The following is an 18,709-nucleotide window of genomic DNA, read 5'->3' on the forward strand; positions in this document are numbered from 1 at the left end:
TGTGCTCTTCCAGATTCTTTTGGGCTACTGATGTTGAGAGATATTCATGTTCTCATTTCTTATGTCTATGATGCTTGGTAGAGTCTTCCATTATTCAGCTTTCTGACACCTTATCAAGAATTAGTGGAGGGAAAAGAATTCCTGCCCAATTTGATTCTACAATGCGGCCATTTAACACCAACCCATCCAAAATGATGTGTCTTTTATCCAAATTGAACAGTATATCAAATTCACTCAGCTGAAGTACTCATCTAAAACTTCCACAAAGTTATGGATGAATTCATAAATCGTCATCTCATTCTCAGTGTCCTTTAACTCCAACCACAATGAAGAGAGCTGCATACTGCCAATATATTAGCTTAAAACCCTTGTATTTGATGGAAGAGCACTGTGTGGCTCAGGGTGGCGTTGGTCCTGGTCATGGTTCTTCCTAGAATACTCCTCCCCCTTTCCCACAGAAGTTTGTTCCTCAACCCTCACTAGCTGGTGGGGCTGTGTAGGCTTCCTTGGGGCATCCATTTTGAGAAGCAACTTTCCATAGCAGTCACTGAGGACCAGACAAGAGGGGCCAGGGTAGTTAACATTATTAGCAGGAGAAACCAGCTAAGCCAGGTCCTGGAATTTGTAGGCTGCTATGTCAGCAGAGGCCTCTTGAACAGTGTACATACTATAAGAAGCTGGGCTGGAATCAGGATGCCTACATTCCCAATCTCAGTTCCACACTGAGGAATGGGTAACCTTGGGCAAGCCACCAGCCTTTCCTGTGATTCGATTTCCCTATCTAGTTAACTTCTAAAGACTGTTTGTGCTCTAATATTACATGATTTGGTGACCACCAATTTCAGTTCCTAAGAGATTATTACAGAAGAGAGAGTTTCCTAGGAGGCAGTGGCTGGACTGCATTGCTGAGGATGCTGTGGATTCCTGTGACACAGGTACTAGCCTCCTTCTGCTAGTGACACACCTGTTATCATCACCATCTTCTCTCAGGTATCCCCATAGCACCACTATTCTCTGGGCTTCTTCCCCACTTCTCCCCATCCAACATCAAGCCCTTCCATTTTCTTCATTCTGCTCCTTCTAGACCACCCTCACAACTAACATTCAGAATAAACTCTATTGATCTATTACCTGAAAATATTGTACCTATCTCTATAAATGAGTAACATATATAACATTATAATCATCTGATTACCAATCTTTCTCCATCTGCAGACATTAAGCATCTGAGATTAAAGATCACACATATATATATATATATATATATATATATATTTTATACCTTTATTGATTTCAGAGAGAGGAAGGGAGAGGGAGAGAGAGAGAGAAACATCAATGATGAGAGTCATTGATCGGCTGCCTCCTGCACGCCCCCCACTGGGGATCAAGTCCGAAACCCGGGCGGGTGCCCTGACTGGGAATTGAACAGTCTCCTGGATCATAGGTCGATGCTCAACCACTGAGCCACGCCCAGCTGGGCAAAGATCACATATTTTTCATTCATCTTTGGCTTCCCAACACTCAGCAATGCCTGTCACACAGCTGATCATCCATGCGGTACGTTTACTTTGAGGAATGACCTGGAAAAGATACTAGACAAGGGCCTCTAATTTTGTCTCAGGCCTCCAGCTTCCCTCTCCATTCCTTAGGAAGTGTATTGTGACCCTCTTCCCTTCCTTAAGGGAATTTTATCTGCACTGAAATATCCTTGAATAGCCCAGTTGGGCGTGGCTCAGCGGTTGAGCCTCAACCTAGGATCCAGGAGACTGTTCAATTCCCAGTCAGGGCACATGCCGGGGTTTCGGACTTGATCCCCAGTGGGGGGCGTGCAGGAGGCAGCCGATCAATGACTCTCATCATTGATGTTTCTCTCTCTCTCTCTCTCCCCTTTCCTCTCTCTGAAATCAATAAAGATATATTTAAAAAAGAAAGAAAGAAAGAAAGAAAGAAAGAAAGAAAGAAAGAAAGAAAGAAAGAAAGAAAGAAAGAAAGAAAGATCCTTGAATAAATGCTTCCTACAAACCTAGTGTCCTAATTTCCAGCTACCCCCTCAAACAGGTCAGAAAGTAACTTCCTTTTGGAGACCTTCTACCTAGAGAAGCAGCAGTTGTAATAGCAGCGTTCCACCCCAACTTTCACAATCTGTGTCTGCCTTCACATTCTGCTTCCTTCTAGTACACTGTACTAGTTTATCAAGCTAGAAAGGTTTGCTCTCCATCCCCGCCCAGCACAGGCTTCCATAGTCCCCTCATTCTTCTTTCAGCAAGATCCTCTCCTTTCCTAAGGACCCCCATTTCTATCTCAGTTGCTTGTCCCTTTCAAGATCAGGTGTGGACTCCATCCCTTCCACTTCTAGGCTTGGAGCCAACCTCTCTGATAGAGGCTTTCCATTTTTAAAAACTGGAACCTGAGGTAAGGAGTACATTTTACTTGGCCACCCAGTATAAACACCCATATAACTGAAACGAGATTTCCTATACAATAAATACTCTTGCTGAGTGAAAATCACAATGTCTCCTACCCCACTGTTTCTGTGACTTTCCAGCGAGGATCGCTGTGGCTAACTGGCGTTCGGGGATGAGTGAGTCTTGGCCCGCATTTGCAAACTCTGTTCAGTGGCGCTGGTGCTCCTACACCTCAGGGCTGGAGAACTTTGAAGGCGGCCTTGAGCGAGCGGCGCCGAGCGCAGGCCCGAGCTTCCGGCCTCCCAACAGGAACAGCCTCTACCCGGCGCTCCGGGAGTCCGCGCTTGGCCCCTCGGCCGCTGCTCTGGGCCGCGCCCCCGGGCTGGGCCGTGGGGAGGGCCTCAGGGGTCAGTGCCGTCTGGGCTCAAGTGGGCCTCCACGTGAACCTCGCCGTGGGTCTCAGGCTCGCTGCACTGGATTTCGGGGTGGTCTGGGGGTGATCTTGGGGCGACCTCGGGATGGTCCTGAGATGGCCTGGGGTGGTTTCGGGGCGACCTTGGGGTGGTCCTGGGGAAGCCAGGGGTGGTCCTGAGGTAGCCTCAGGATGGTCCTGGGACAGCCCCCGGTGCCCTCGGGCTGGCCTCGGGGCGGTCCTGAGGTGGCCTCTGGGCGGACAGGCTGAGGCTCACAGGGGCAGCGGCGAGGGGAAGTAGGAGGCCCGCCCCCCGGGGCCGGATGCGAGGCATGCTGGGAAGGGCACTTCCTCCTCAGGAGGCTCCAGAAAACCACAGGTCTCTCTCGGTCAGGGTCTGCGACCCCCAGGGAACTGACAGGATGGCTGAGGGCAAGGCTGGGGGTGCCGCTGGCCTCTTTGCCAAGCAGATGCAGAAGAAGTTCAGCAGAGCCCAGGAGAAGGTAAGCGCCCGCCTCGCCGCCTGCCGCCCGCCGCCCGCCGCCCGCCGGCCAGGAACGGAGGCCCCGGGCAGGATGCTTCGAGAGGGGCTTACCGGGTGCTCAGGGGCCCCCCGAGGCCTGGGCTGGGCTGAAGAGAAGGGTCTCTGGCTTCCTCTGGGAAACGGGAGCGGGGAGTGAGTGTCCATGAAAACAGGCAGACGTGAATGGGAGAGCATCACCCGATCTTGGGTGAGGATGAGGGAAGCTGAGGAGACAGCAGCCTCCCTCAGGAACCCTAACGCTTGGACTCACCCAGAAAAGACGAAAGAAAGGAACTAACGTCGGCAATTGCCTCGCAGCAGTTTTGGTCCTAGCAAAACAGCAAGGATGGTGTTTTACAGATGGTGGCATGGAGAGTTCAAAGTAGGTAATTCCCCCAAAGTTATAAGACCGAAGTGCCCAGATGTGCTGCCCCCGAGTGCCGCCGGTTGGCTTGGACAGGGAGTTCAAGGACTGGAGTCATCCTGCATGATTCTCTGTACCTAACGCTGCCTGGCCTCTGGGTGTTGTTCAGCTGATGTAAGAGTAGCCCGTATCTGCTTCCTGTACCGATCCTGGGCGATGAAGGCGCTTCTCTCGTTACCTCGTGCCCTTAGTTAGCTCTTGGTGGTCCTACTCTAGCACTAGCCTTTAGGTAGACTGTCCATAACTTGCCTACCTATGTAGAATGTGTGGACACTTCTCTACATGTTTAATGACATTCTTGTTTCTACCTCTCCAGAGTATTTTCTTTGCCTCTAACCTGAACTTCTCTCTCCCTGTCAACATGCCAGTAGGTGAGAGGGTACAGGAAGATGGTTAAGCCAGAAGAAAAGGAGGAGGGAGAAATAAGAAGGACCTCACGTAGAATTGTGCTTTTCTAAGGGTTTGTGGTCTTAGGAGCATTTGGATGGATACCACATGCTTAAGAATTGAAATATTTGTGTCATCTTCTAAAAGCAGAGCACTCCCCTAGCCGGTTTGGCTCAGTGATGAGAGCATCGACCTGCAGATGGAAGGGTCATGGGTCCCATTCTGGCCAAGGACACATACGTCAGTTGCAGGCTCCATCCCCAGCCCCTGTTGGGGTGTGTGTGGGAAGCAAGCAATCCATGTGTCTTTCTCACATTGATGTTTCTCTCTCTCTCTCTCCCCCTCCCTCCCTTTCTCTTCCCCTCTTCCACTCTCTCTGAAAAAAAAGCAAGGGAAAAATATCCTCAGGTCAGGATTAAATAAATAAATAAATAAATAAGTAAATGCAGAACACTGGCTTGGGTCCTGGAAGGATTAAAGGCAACCAGCTCTCCCAAGTGAGATTATCAACAGAGAACTGATATAGTTACGATCTTTAAGAGGCTCACAGTGGAAGAGAGGTGGAGGAGGGGGAAGAAGCCAGGTCACGTGAACAAGCAAAGGAAAAGGGACTTTGTGTGGCTAGACCTTGTTACTTCACCTTACCCTAACTTCACCTTGATCCTGGTTTCAGCCTTTCAAAAGCCTGTCTTGTTATAGATCTGATACGTAGATACTAGAGTCTATACTAGGCCCAGTTAGCAGCAGTGTGGAGAAACAGGAGGTACTAGAAAAGAGGGGAGGCTAACACTGTGGGTTAGAAAAACAAAGAAGAAACCCAAAAGATAAAACTTATAGATAATAGTTATTTTTAAAAGACATAGAAATTGATTTTAACTCACTCTGTCACATTTTATCATCATCTAGCCTATCATCAACACGATGCCCTTGCTTTGGGATTTCTCTCCTTTTTTAAGCATGGACCCCTAAGCCTTGGCTAAATAACGTCCCTGCTCCATGCTTCAGATTCTGCATTTGTAAAATGAGAGATTGGGTGTTCAGGGATTTGGAAACTTGACATGGTAAGGACATGACACCAAAGTGAAAAGGGGAGAGGGCTCCTTGAAGCACAGAGTCAAATGCTTCCCAAAGGGAGAACTAGCTGCCCTGGTACACCCTGTTTTTCCTGGTCTGAACCCTGAGAAGGCAAAGCAAGGAACAAACTCAAATCTGCCCTGGGGAATTCCCAAGTTGTTGTAGAAAACAAGAAAATACTCTGAACTCAGACTTAGACACAAGGGCAGGCAGAAGTTGAACCTGGATAGTTCAGCTGACACCTTAAAGATAGTGGATGCTGCATGGATAGAGTGTGAATGGCCTAGGTTGTGGGGAGGAGCTCAGCTCAGCCTGCCAGAGTTCTTGAGTCTTGGGAAGTTTTTTTTGTTTTTTTATTGTTGAATGGGAAGTTATTGAAGGCAAGATAAAGATGGTGAAAGTTATAGTCATAAGAAAGGACTCCTTGGGAAACTGCAATTTTTCCATAAGCAGTTGGCTATAATCTTCTGAGTAGTATGTAATAACTAATATGTCAAATAGTCAAATGTGTGAAATATCAAGTGCCCACTAAGAAAGACATGATTTTTCCCTTTATGGAGCCAACATACTCATGATATGATCTCACTTCATCTTTTCAATCCTTAAGCATGTTATTAGTATCCAATTTTGGAAACGAGGAAACAAGGCTCAAAAGAGATTGGTATGTGGCAGAACTATCACTGGAACCCAGGTGTCTTGCCTTTGAATGCCAAACTCAGGCTGCTCTCTTTACAAGGTTCCTGATAAACCACTTTGACATCTGTGCCTCTCCACTTCCTGCTCGCCTGCCCACTTCCTTCTGATCTTTTCTCAGGAGCAAAGCTGGGAGTGGGAACACCTTTTGCTCAGGCTGCCTCTGAAAAGCTAGGAGTGAAGGTTTGGTGACTGTTAAACACAATGGAGATGAAGCATTCTTGTTTTATCTTCTAGTTGCCACCCAGGCTCAACATGAGACAGTTCAAAGTGGCTTTATTGTGTTTTTACAATATGATACATTTTCACATTTCAAACTAATGCTTTCACCAACTGTTTGCCATAACTCTGTGGCAAACCTCTTAGATCTCTACACCCCACCCCCCCCAAGAAAGGGCACTGTTTACCACTCCTATTTTGGTCTTTTGCTTTGTTGACTTTTATTCAACTTATTACCCAGATGGTTCAGTCAACAATATTTAGAGAAAACTCTTTTGTCCAGGATACCTGGCTGGACCCAGGAGGGAATTTAGAGATGAGTAAGAACATTCTTGCCTGTCAGAAGCTTACAATCTAGTTTTGTTTTTTTATTAAAAAAAAAAAGGTAAAATAAGTGACCTGAGAGAGCTGCACCTCTCTGGGAATTCAGAGGACAGAAAGATTAAGGAGAATTGAGGGAGGTTTTGTAGTGGAGGCTGAATTTGAAGTAGGAATTATGGCTAATTAGCAGTTCCTCAGGCAAGGGGTGAGAGCATTCCAGCTGAGGAATGCCAGCATGAGCCAGGCATGGCATCTGGAAACCCTTTTAGGTAAGAAGTGGTGGGAGAAAAGGCTGAAAAGTATATTAGGGCCATATTAAGGAGAGTCTACTTTAGCATATATTCTGAAACTAAAGATTTCTTACGTAACTACGGTATTTTTATCTCACCTAGAAAAAATTTTAACAAAATTTCACAGCATCTAATGCACAGGCCCTATTCAGGTTACCCCAATTGAAAGAATTAACTGAGATATAAATGATTATGGGGAAGGGTCATGGTGAGGAACTCTAAGTACCAAATATGTCTGCAGTGATTTTTTTTTTAAAGCTTTACCCTCCTACCTCAACCTACACAAAAGTTAAATCAATGAACACTGGAATATTCTTTACCTATTCACTAAGTGTTAACATTTTGCCACATTTACTTTATCTCTTTCCCCTACTCTTTCTCCCTAAATATCTATATTCTAATTTTCCAGCTGCTAAACCAGGCAAACTGGGTCAGAATTCTCAGTGCAGGACTTCAGGGATTAGCATTATGTGGGCCTTCAGTAGGAAGTGATCCTAAGGTAGAACTTACTCGTTCAACAAACATCTATGGAGCATCTGTACATCCTCTTCCCTCAAGGAACTCTAGTTGAGAAAGAACATCTACAGCATAGTATAAATGCTGGACACCTGGCCCCGTTGTTTATGGCAATAAATGACTTTGGGGCCAGGGCACTGGTTATGTTTCCAGGGTGATAATACTCATCTTTTCAGTTTCAGAATTGAAGGTGGAGTGTTACCTCAGCACACACGTTCCCACACCTTCCAAGCCTTTTGGAGATTGGGAATATAAATCTGCTTTGGGGTATGCCACATTGATTCTAGACCCAGTTGACTTCTCTATCTTTTTGAGCCCCCTCTACCTAAGAAGAACTACGCCCCAAGCAAAGGAAGGGAGGGGTAGCAGGAAGGAAGTGAGAGCTGTGTTAACCACTGAACAAGGTGGTTTTGCAACTTTCTTGGTAGAAGACAGTGTTTCCATGGGGGAGAGGGTGGAGCCAAGGAAGATGGCAGACTCTGCACACCCAGGGCTAGATATTAAATAAAGTGGAGTTAGAGACACAGACAAACACATATAGTTAAACTGAAAAGGAAATAGGGGAGGGGTAGAACTAGACATAGTGATAGTGGGTTTGTATTGAAGTACTCACCTTAAGGCAGCACTGTGAAAGCAATTTACATGTATAATATCACTTAATTCTACCAACAACCCTAGGAGATACTATTGTCTTAATGGGGAGAAAGGAGTTTACAGAAACTGAGGCTCAAGAGTTTAAGTGATTTGCCCAAAGGCTTATAGCCAGTAAGTGGAAAGGCCAAGATGGGGGAATATATCTATCTCTCTGACTCCAGAGTCCTTGATCTTAACCATTATAGAGAGAGCTCCAGAAGTGAGAGATACTAACACCAGGATTAAGAATGGAGTCTTTCTCACTCCCAAGACCTGGGCAGTCTTTCATGCAATTCAAAGCCCAATCTCCCTCTCTAGCTTCCTTACACACATTCCCCATAACATACCCTAAACCAGCCATGCTGAACTATCTCATGAAGCTGCTGTAAACTTATATTCCCCCCCTGACTTTACTGATTTTGTCTGCATAGAAGCCTCTTTCCACCCTCACTGTTTATACTCTATTCTAATCTATCAAAATATTAATTCAAGGCCCAGCATTGGTCCTCTCCTGTATCAGTCCTATTCTCCTTCCTGTTATAAGTATTAAGTATCTATTTGCTGGATTCTGAGAAATCTAAATTAGTAAGGCAAGTACCCAATCCAAGGGGCTCACAATTTAGAAAGAGACATGGATAGATAAATACAAATAATAAAACAGTAACAGAAGTGCATATAAGGTACAGAAGTTGTGCTTAGGAGGGAGTGATTAACTTGATAAATAAGATGAAGTAGGTGTAATTAAGTGTCACAAAGGATATAGATTATGAATTGGGGGTTTTTAGATAGTGGCCTGACAGCCAAGGTGGGGAAGAACATTCCAGAAACAGGGCACAGCATCTACAACAACCAGAAGTATAGCTTATTCAGGAAGCGAATAAAGTGTTGGGGGCGAGACCTACAGGAAGGAGGAACTATGAGAGCTGAGGCTAAATGAATAGTCAGATATTGAAACCTGTATGCATTCTAGAGCTTGCACTATAATTTACAGATACATAATGGGAATGTAATAAAAATTTGTTGAAAAGATAAATGGAGAATCATTAGGTTTTAAGTAGCAGCATGATAGGCCTATTATAGCAGACCAGGGCCTGGGCTGAAGCTATGGCAATGAGACTAGAAAGCATAGGATGATTTTCAGAGATGGACATGGTGAGGGAGGTGAGAGAGAAGGAATTGAGGGCAGGAAACTCCTGAGATTCCAACTTGGACCTGGGGGATGATGGTACCTCCTTCCAAAATGGGTTACAGATAGAAGAGGCAAGACTTCCTTATTTGTTGATGAGTGAATCTCCCCTGTGAAAACAGGTACTCTACCTTTTTCATTTCCATACCCTTTGCATTAGCACTGAGACTGGTATAATGTTTAGCTCTCGGGTTCCCAGTGGAAAGGAAATAGACATGGATAGCATTAATTTGTAGAGGAGTTTTAAATGCATTTTATCAGGGCTTCTTAAAGTTTTCCATAAGGGCCCTTATGAGAGAAGAGTCTCCTGCCCACCTCTCTAACCTCATCTATCTACAGGAACCTGCAGCTATGGCTGAAAGAGAGTCTCTCAAGTGAAAAATGTCTTTAAGGCTCATGTTATATCTTTTTTTAATTTTTAATATATCCTTATTGATTTCAGAAAGAGAAAGGGAGAGAGAGAGATAGAAACATCAATGATGAGAGAGTGATTGATCGGCTGCCTCCCGCACACCCCTGACTGGGGGGTCGAGCCCACAATCCAGGCATGTGCCCTGACCAGGAATCGAACCACGATCTCCTGGATCCTAGGTCAATGTTACACCACTGAGCCACGCCCAGCCGGGCCATGTTATATCTTTAAAAACCGTACACATTTTACATTCTTTTTATTAATTCTTGTTTTAATATAATGCTCTCCCCACTCCATCCCCACAAAAAAACACTGTAAATAACAATGTCATTCCAGGAATATATACCTTATTTATTATGGACTTTATATATATCATCTAGCACACTGCTGCATATCCCCAAGAGTACCCGATTTCAAAAGAGCCACAAAACATGATTGCTTATTCAGCAATGTGTTGTATTTCTAATTCTGTTGGGCTGATATGAGTACAGTGGCCCTTTAGTTGCATCTGAAACTCTGAGAGAAGCCAGAGTCATATGAAGCCAACAGATAAGAGAGACTTGACTATATGTGTATAACCTTATTGACCTCTCTGATTTATATCCCCAGGTACTGCAGAAGTTGGGGAAAACTGTGGAAACCAAAGATGAACGGTTTGAACAAAATGCCAACAACTTTTACCATCAACAGGTAATCTGGAGGGTGGGGAAGGGAAGCTTGGAGGAAGAAAGAAGACATGAGGGCTGAGTGGCAGAGGAATAGCACATTCTTCAAACCAGCAAGCATTCCTAGTAACCCATCTCCCCCCAGGGGTGAGGGCCTCCAGTGACCACTGCTTATCCTTCCCCTGGAAGCAGAGAAACTTACCTTTCCTGTTCCTGCTGACATGGGGGAGGCTGGGGGGTGCAGACAAGTGTTCTTTTCTCTTCCTGGTTCCTCCAGGATACAATGACATCACCAGGTCCTTGGACAAAATCAAACTGAGCCCCTGCAACCTTATTCACTTCCCAGGGTGCCTCTCTCCCACCCTAGGGCTCTTCTTATCTCAATAGGCCCATCTTTTCCTTGTGGCGTCTTCGTTCACTACATCTATATACCCCACCTAAGCCCTTTATTCTAAAGTATTACCTCCATCTTTTCCCCTGTCATTCTCACCAACATCTCCTATTCTCACTGTTCCTTCTGACCTCACTGGATAGTATGGGTAATTTTATGTACAAAATTTACATTAAGAAATGGATAACAGAGGTTTAACCTTCCATGGGATATTTGACTTTCCATCTCCATGTGCCAAACATTATACTCAGTGCTTTACATACATCCCATTTAATTCTTTTTTTTTCATTTTTCTTTTTTAATATATCTTTATTTCAGAGAGAGGAAGAGAGAGGGAGAGAGAGAGAAAAACATCAAGGATGAGAGAGTCATTGATCAGCTGCCCCCTGCATGCCCCCAACTGGGGATCAAGCCCACAACCCGGGCATGTGCCCTGACCAGGAATCGAACCGTGATTCCCTGGATCCTACGTCGATGCTCAACCACTGAGCCATGCCCAGCTAGGCCCATTTAATTCTTACATAGGTCTTGGAGATTGTGATCCGCTCTTTATAATAATGGGAGTTGTTAACTTAAATGAATATCCAGTTGCATTGCAATTCTGACACAGACTACCCGCAGTTAGGTCAAATTTCACAGGTTAAGTGCATAGTCCCCCTACTACATTGCCTTACTCCAGACACCAGGCATAAACTCCAGAGTTCCCAGGCCACCTGCGTTCCTGACAAATTGGCTCTAAATTTGGGGCTTCCTACTAGCTGCTCAGCTTATGTAATTTGCTAGAATGACTCACAGAACTCAGGAAAGTGTTCTACGTACAATTACACTTTTATTATAAAGGATACAAGTCAAGACCAGCCAAATGAAGACATATAAGGAGGGTCCCAGATGTGAAACTTCTGTGTCCACAAGATATGTCACCCTCCCAGCACACTGATCTAGTATTACCAACCAAGGATGCTCACCTGAGCTTCAGGTGTCTAGAGTTTTTAATGTGATTTCATTGCATAGTGAATCATTGGCCACGTAATTGAACTTAATCTCTAGCTCCCCTTCCCTTCTCTCCCCTGGATGTTAGTTGGGCTGATATCACCTGTCTCAGAGCCATAATCCTCTAATCCCATGGTTCATCTTTTCAACCTGAACTGCCACCATCCTGAGGTATGGTCTGAGGGGTCCACCAGTAATAACAAAGACATTCCTATCACTTGGGAAATCCCAAATATCTGGGGCTTACTTCCCAGGAACCAGGGACAAAAACCAGCCAAAATCTTTATTGTTCAACATCAGTTAGTTGAATTATATGCAAAATAATTCTTTAGAATTATATTAAAAAGATATTAGCTATTATCTAATGCAGTAGTAGACTGTATCAAAATCATTTGGAAATTTTTAAAAATATATATCTTTATTGATTTCAGAGAGAGGAGGGGAAAGGGAGAGAGAGAGATAGAAACATCAATGATGTGAGAGTTGTCATTGATCGGCTGCCTCCTGCACGCCCCCAGCTGGGGATCGAGCCCACAACCGGGGCATGTGCCACAACCCGGAATCGAACCACGATCTCCTGGATCCTAGGCCGATGCTCAATCGCTGAGCCATGCCTGGCTGAGCAATATTATTATTATTTTTTTTTTCTTAATCCATACCCAAGGATATTTTTTCCATTGCTTTTCAGAAAGAGTAGAAGGGAGAGAGAGAGAGAGGAAGAGAAACAATGATGTGAGAGAGCCTCCAGCACACACCCTGAGCAGGGCGGGGGATGGAGCCTGCAACAGAGATACATGCCTTTGGCCGGAATCAAACCCGGGACACTTCAGTCCTCAGACCGATGTTCCAACCACTGAGCAAAACTGGCTAGGGCTAGAAATATTTTTAAATGCAAGTTGATTGGTAGGAGGGCCTGGAAATTTTCCATTAAACTTGTGTAATGGAAAAACTTATATAATGAATCCATATATACCTATCACTCAGCTTCGATAATTTATCAACTCCTGGGAATCTTGTTTCATCTTTGTCTCCACTCACTTTCCTCATCCTTGATTATTACGAAGCTAATTCTAGGTGTCATATTATTTTGTCCATAAAAATTTCATTATCAATCCCTAAAGATAAGGCCTCTTTTAAAATATAATCACAAAACCATTATTGCACCTAAAAATATATTTCTAAAAAAAAAACATTTACTCATAACAAATCAAAAAATACATCAAGAGAAAAATTAAAAATAATTATTTTATGCCCTCCCATGCTACAACCACTGTGTTTTATATCCTGCAATTACTTTCTTATATATGTGCATCATCTTTAAATATATCCACTATAAATAATAGAGGTTTACAAAAGTGAAATTATTCATTCATAGGGTTTTATAACTTGTATTTTTCACTTAACAGAATAATACAAATATCTTTTCAGATATTTCATGTTAACTATCCCACTAAGACACATTTTAGTGATATCTAAAAATATTAGCAATAATTTCTTAATATAAAATATCCAGTCAATATTCACACACTCTTAATTGTGTCTTTTTTTATATACAGTTTGTTTACATCAGCAACTGCTGACATGTTTAAATCTCGTAGAGTTAAGGCTAAATCTCTTCTTAATCTGTATGTTTCTAATCCTTCCCTTTGTAGTTTATTTGTTGATGATACTAGATTGTTTTCCTGCAGTTTCATGCAGTCTAAATTTTGCTGATTGGATCTCTGATATAATTTAACATGTTCCTCTATCTCTTGTATTTCCTGAAAATTAATAGTTAGATTTAGAGCCTTGATGAGATTCATATTTTTGTTTTTGTTTCTTTTGGCACAGAGAATATTTATTATGATAGGTGTTCTGTCCTTCCAGCTGGAGGCACATAATATCTGGTTGTCTCCTTTTTTGTGTGATATTAACAGCCATAGGTGATGATTAACTAGGGAATCTTTGTTTTACATTAAGCTTTCTAGGTAATTATGATGTAGCAACATTTGGCAAACACTGATCTAGTCTAACTCCTTTGAGGGGAAATAGGATCTGGTTGAGAGGGAAATTATTTCATCAAGTTAACATAGAATAAGAGTTGCAGAGCTAGGATTCAGACTTAAACCCTATGCTTTGTTCCCTGTACCTCAATAGGAGGCCTCCCTGGGCCTTTTCTCAACTCTAGTTACTGTTCTACTTTCAACTCCAGTATAAAAAGAACAGGAATGAGTAAGCTGACACGCAGTTTGAAAGGTTTCCAGCTCTTGGCCCATTCTGTCCCTCAGTCCTTTCTCTCCCTCTCTGCCTTACAGGATGGCTCTACAATGGCAGGTGTGTGGCTAGAAAGGGTAAGAGATGGGGTCATCAAGAAGAAAAAGAGGATTAGATGGGACTGTTCCCTCAGAATTCTCTGTGTGAGCCCACCAACTAAACGTCACTTGATGGGGGGAAATATATTTGCGAAATGAAATGGAGTTAGATTAGGAACAAGGGAAAACTTTTCTCCCGAGAGAATGCTGCATCTGTAGTAACCCATGTTTGAACATGCTTGGAAAGTTCACTTATCAAACATTTCATGGTCGCCTGCTGCATGCGGGCACTGTGCTAGATGCTGGAACTTCACGAATAAGACAGCATACCTGCCCTCAAGCCTCTCAACAGTTTAAGAAGAAAGATGGTGATAATACAGTCAGGTCTGAGGCTGGACCTGGGGTGGCTAAGACGAACAGAAGGAAAAAGAACAAGGTCAGAGATTGAAAGTTGAGTATTTCAGAAATTGAACCAGTTAGTCATGTGTCCTATTCCTTACCCACAGTCAACTTGTAGGTAACCTTTTTGTTAATAAATAAATATTACTCCAGAACTTTCCAGCCTGATTTCAAGGCCTTGCACTTGCCTAGGTTCCTAATCCAATTTCCATAGGTAATTTTTCTGTGAGGGCTCTACTTACTCCCCTCTTTCTCTCTCTCCAAAACATATTACATAGGAAGAATTCTTTTTCTCAAGCAGTACTTTATTATTTCTGGTAGCGACAGCTGCTTCCAAATCATTGCCTTTAAAATCCAATGTTAACAATCTAGCTGCATCTTTCCTTTCTGGACCTCCATTAGATCAAACACATTTAGCACTTGCTCAAGGTTGGTAATGATTTTGTTTTGCTGAATGTTGGGTTTCTCTGAGTCTGTTTTTCTCCAGCAAGTGGGGTACCCCAAGACAGTGACCCTCTTCATCCCCTCTACCCCTGTCTCTTAGGACATAGCTCTGTCTACCTCCCTGAGTGCTTAGGATAAGCTTCCAGAGTGAGTGGTTCATGAACTGAGGGCTAGGACTGTTTGCGTAAGGGATGGGAGGGACTAACTCAGACTCTTTATAGTGCTGCCAAGAATCTGACAAGGCTTCAGAGAGCAGAAGTGACACAAAGATTTAGAGCTAGAAGTCGCCTTACCCGGCATTTATAGATGAAGGAATTAAAGCCAGAGAAGCGGAATAACTTGCTAGTTGGTGGCAAAGACAAGTGTTTGACTCCCAGACAAGTGGGAACCTAAGACTGTGAGAGTCACATCTGTCAGGAAAGAAGAAATGTTCTGGGGTGATTTAGCCTGGAGACATTTCAGGGAAGACAGGTCAGAGAAGTAAAATGACACCCAGTGTTTTTCCACCACCCCACGTCCCACTACCACCAGTTCATCTCCTCAAAGGAAAGAACAAGAGTATAAAAGAAGAACTTTGACCAGGAAGCTTGATTCTAAAACATAGAAATGGAGCTCTTCCCAAAAGCGGCCAGAGGTGCCCTCTGAAAATGGTTCGTTATTCACTTGACCCAGAAAACCCCACAAAATCATGCAAATCAAGAGATTCAAATCTTCGTGTTCACTTTAAGAACACTCATGAAACTGCCCAGCCATCAAGGGTAGGCATATTCGAAAAGCTACCAAGCATCTGAAGGATGTCACTTTACAGAAGCAATGTGTGCCATTCCGTCGTTACAATGGTGGAGTTGGTAGGTGTGCCCAGGCCAAACAGTGGGGCTGGACACGGGGTCAGTGGCCCAAAAAGAGTGCTGATTTTTTGCTGCACATGCTTAAAAACACAGAGAGCAATGCTGAACTTAAGGGCTTAGATGTAGATTCTCTGGTCATTGAGCACATCCAGGTGAACAAAGCTCCCAAGATGCGATGTAAAACTTACAGAGCTCATTGGCAGATTAACCCAGACATGAGTTCTCCCTGCCCCACTGAGAGGATCCTACTAAAAAAGAGCAGATTTTTCCTAAGCCAGAAGAGGAGGTCGCACAGAAGAAAAAGATATCCCAGGAGAAACTGAAGAAACAAGAACTTGTGGCCTGGGAGTAAATTCAACATAAAATAAATACTAATAAAAGTATAAATAAATAAATAAATAAATAAATACATACATACATACATACATACATACATACATACATACACAGAAATGGATCTGGACTTCTGTGAGGTGTAATGGAGGGCAGAAGGGATTCACATTTTATGGACTATGGTATAAATAGTTCCCATTCCTTTTGAACAGTGTACATACAACCTGCACCATCATACATGGTAGCCTTGATTATTGATCTGTTTTTTAGGCCATATAATAGGATAAAATATTAAAATTTTTATTTCTAGAAATTATTAAAGACAGTTTAACAGCTTTTGTTCCTCAGATATGAATTTTTGAGACCAAATCTTCACAGTGAAGTAAAAAGTTGAGTCTGAGTTATTGTCTGTCAAAAAATAAATTGAAATCCTTGTTAATTTCTATAATCCCTAAAAGTCTTTCAAAACTCTTTAAAACCTTGGTTATTACATTTGCAAAACTCTCAAACTTATACCTACCTACCATAGACACGTTTAAAAGATATTATGTACATTTAACATGTTAGACTATTTAAACTTTTTTTCTGTTAGTGAAAAAGCAAGGAGGAAGTGAGACATCATTTCTGGTGAATGCTGAGTGTTTCTGATGTTTTTTAACTGACTGAATTTGTCTCCATTATGCTATTGAAACACTTTCTCACGGTCAACAGTGACCTCCCACTACCAAGTCTAGTGACTTTTACTGACTCTTCCTGCAGTCTCACTTCTCTGTAGCATCCTACTCTTCTTTGGCCATTTCTCTGATGTTGTCTTGATTCTCACTCGCTGGGACACACTGCCTAAGCCCAGTCCTTCCCCTCTGCCGGTGCAGTAGACTACCTTGAGGCTATCTGTCTTCATGTTCCTTGAGCCCTGGTATTCAGCCCCTTGAGAAGGACTTTTAACATGAAGTATGGTCAGAAGTTTGCACTGGCTTAGAGGAGAGCTCTGGAGGCAAGAAGATGAATGAAATAATCAGTAAAAAGTTGAGTCAGGGTTATTTTCTGTCAAAAAATAAATTGAAATCCTTGTTAATTTCTATAATGCCTAAAAGTCTTTCAAAACTCTTTAAAACCTTGGTTATTACATTTGCAAAACTCTCAAACTTACACCTGCCTACCATAACCTCAAACTTCCTTCTCATCCAATCCCTAGAAGCTGGAGCACAGAGGAAATATACCAGAAGGGAAAGGGGCCTTAAACAACACCCTAAGGAACAACTGAGGAGGCCTGTGAAAAAGACTTGGTACAGGGCATGTGAAAGATGTCTTCAAACATAAATGCAAGAGAAATTATATCTGCTATGAGTATAGATGGCCAGACTAAGGCCAGTGTGCTAAAGTTCTGATAGAGCTATTTTAAAATGAAGTTCAGCCTCAACAAGAGGTCATGAGTTTCTGGTTGCTGGAGGCAGAGGCTAAATGAACATTTGTCAGAGTTATAGAAAAAGTGGCTCATCTATTGAGTAGAGATTTGAACTGCCAAAATCTAAATGATACCTTCCTCTCCTTCCTCCCTTCTTCTTTTTTAGAGGGAAGAGACCTAATTTGTGCTTGGAAGTCTTAGTATAAAAAATGAGAATTCAGACACAGGAGCAAAGATAGAATCAGGTAGATAGATGGAACTATAAGTGAGGACACTGGAGTTGGAACAGGAGAGTCAATGATGAGGCTCCTTGGAAGAAAAGTATAAAGCAGGTAGCTGACGGAAGGGAAGGGTAAAATGGGGCAAGGCAGAGAAGGACATTAGGGGAGGAGAATAGCCTGTGAGAGGGAGCAGAGAAGGAAGAGGGTATAGTATCTGTAGAAGGTGGTAGTAGTTTACCCGGGGAGGAAGGCATAAGCCAGAGGATCATTAGATTTTAACAGAGAAACTTAGGTATAGGCTCTTGTTCACTGGAAGGAAGAACAGACAGAGGAAAAACATGCCAATGCAGTGGGAGCAATTTCCCAACTTAAAAATTGCCCCAGAGAGACAGCCTTCAACTTTTTGGTAGAGAGTAATAGCTAATTTACAACATTTGCAAATGTTTGAAGAAATTCCAGGATTGATTTCTGCTTTGAAGCTACTTTTATACTGGGACCTCTGGAGCATCTTTCCAAATATATATCTTTAATCACCAAAGGCATTTCTTCCTTTCAGGCAGAGGGCCTCAAGCTATACAAGGAGTTGAAGAACTTCCTTAGTGCAGTCAAAGGTGGGTATTATAGCATGGGAGAAAATCCAGAGGGCGTTTGTGCAGCTCTTAGGAGGTCTGGGGAATGGGTGGGGACCAGGGTTTTATCACTTGCCTGCCCCAACTCATGGAACTTGTGGGCCAAACAAGAGTAACTTTTCCTATCCTGGCCCCATCCAGCTTCCATCACTGATAACTCAAACCTTCTCAGTTTCTCCTCCTTAATTGGACCCACTGATTAGCCTGTCGCCCATATGATTATACCAAAGTACTTTTCGGGAAACTTTGTGGAGTTCTCTCCTTTCAGTGATGCATGAAAGTTCAAAGAGAGTGTCAGAAACCCTGCAGGAGATCTACAGCAGTGAGTGGGACGGTCATGAGGAGCTGAAGGCCATCGTAGGGGTAAGAGTGTTCTGGGCTTTACAACTCTTCACAACTCATTCCTGCCATCATTTCAACATTACCTTAGCTTCTCCATCTAAGCAAATAGGAAACCAAAGGAGCCAATTCACACTGTTCATTTGTATAGCCTCAGTCACAGGTGGAAGAAAAAAGCTGCAACTACGAAGGTAAAAACAAGTGTTCCCTAATCTGTGGACTCCTCCATTTTTTACGCTGTTTCCCCTCTTTAAAACCT

General features: G+C 43.1%; 1 protein-coding gene across 1 annotated transcript in view; it reads left to right on the forward strand.

Moving 5' to 3' along the window:
• The first annotated feature begins 3,239 nt into the window (after nucleotides 1-3,239).
• The window catches only part of BIN2 (bridging integrator 2), a 28,778-nt gene continuing 13,308 nt past the window's right edge, over nucleotides 3,240-18,709 (forward strand). Inside the window, exons 1-4 of the mRNA XM_016201083.2 lie at nucleotides 3,240-3,320; nucleotides 10,105-10,185; nucleotides 18,039-18,093; nucleotides 18,380-18,474. Coding sequence (XP_016056569.2) covers nucleotides 3,240-3,320; nucleotides 10,105-10,185; nucleotides 18,039-18,093; nucleotides 18,380-18,474 — 312 coding nt within the window. The remainder of the gene's footprint in view (nucleotides 3,321-10,104; nucleotides 10,186-18,038; nucleotides 18,094-18,379; nucleotides 18,475-18,709) is intronic.

Source organism: Miniopterus natalensis, chromosome 2 (assembly GCF_054644295.1).
Source record: "Miniopterus natalensis isolate mMinNat1 chromosome 2, mMinNat1.hap1, whole genome shotgun sequence".
Taxonomy (NCBI): Eukaryota; Metazoa; Chordata; class Mammalia; order Chiroptera; family Miniopteridae; genus Miniopterus; species Miniopterus natalensis.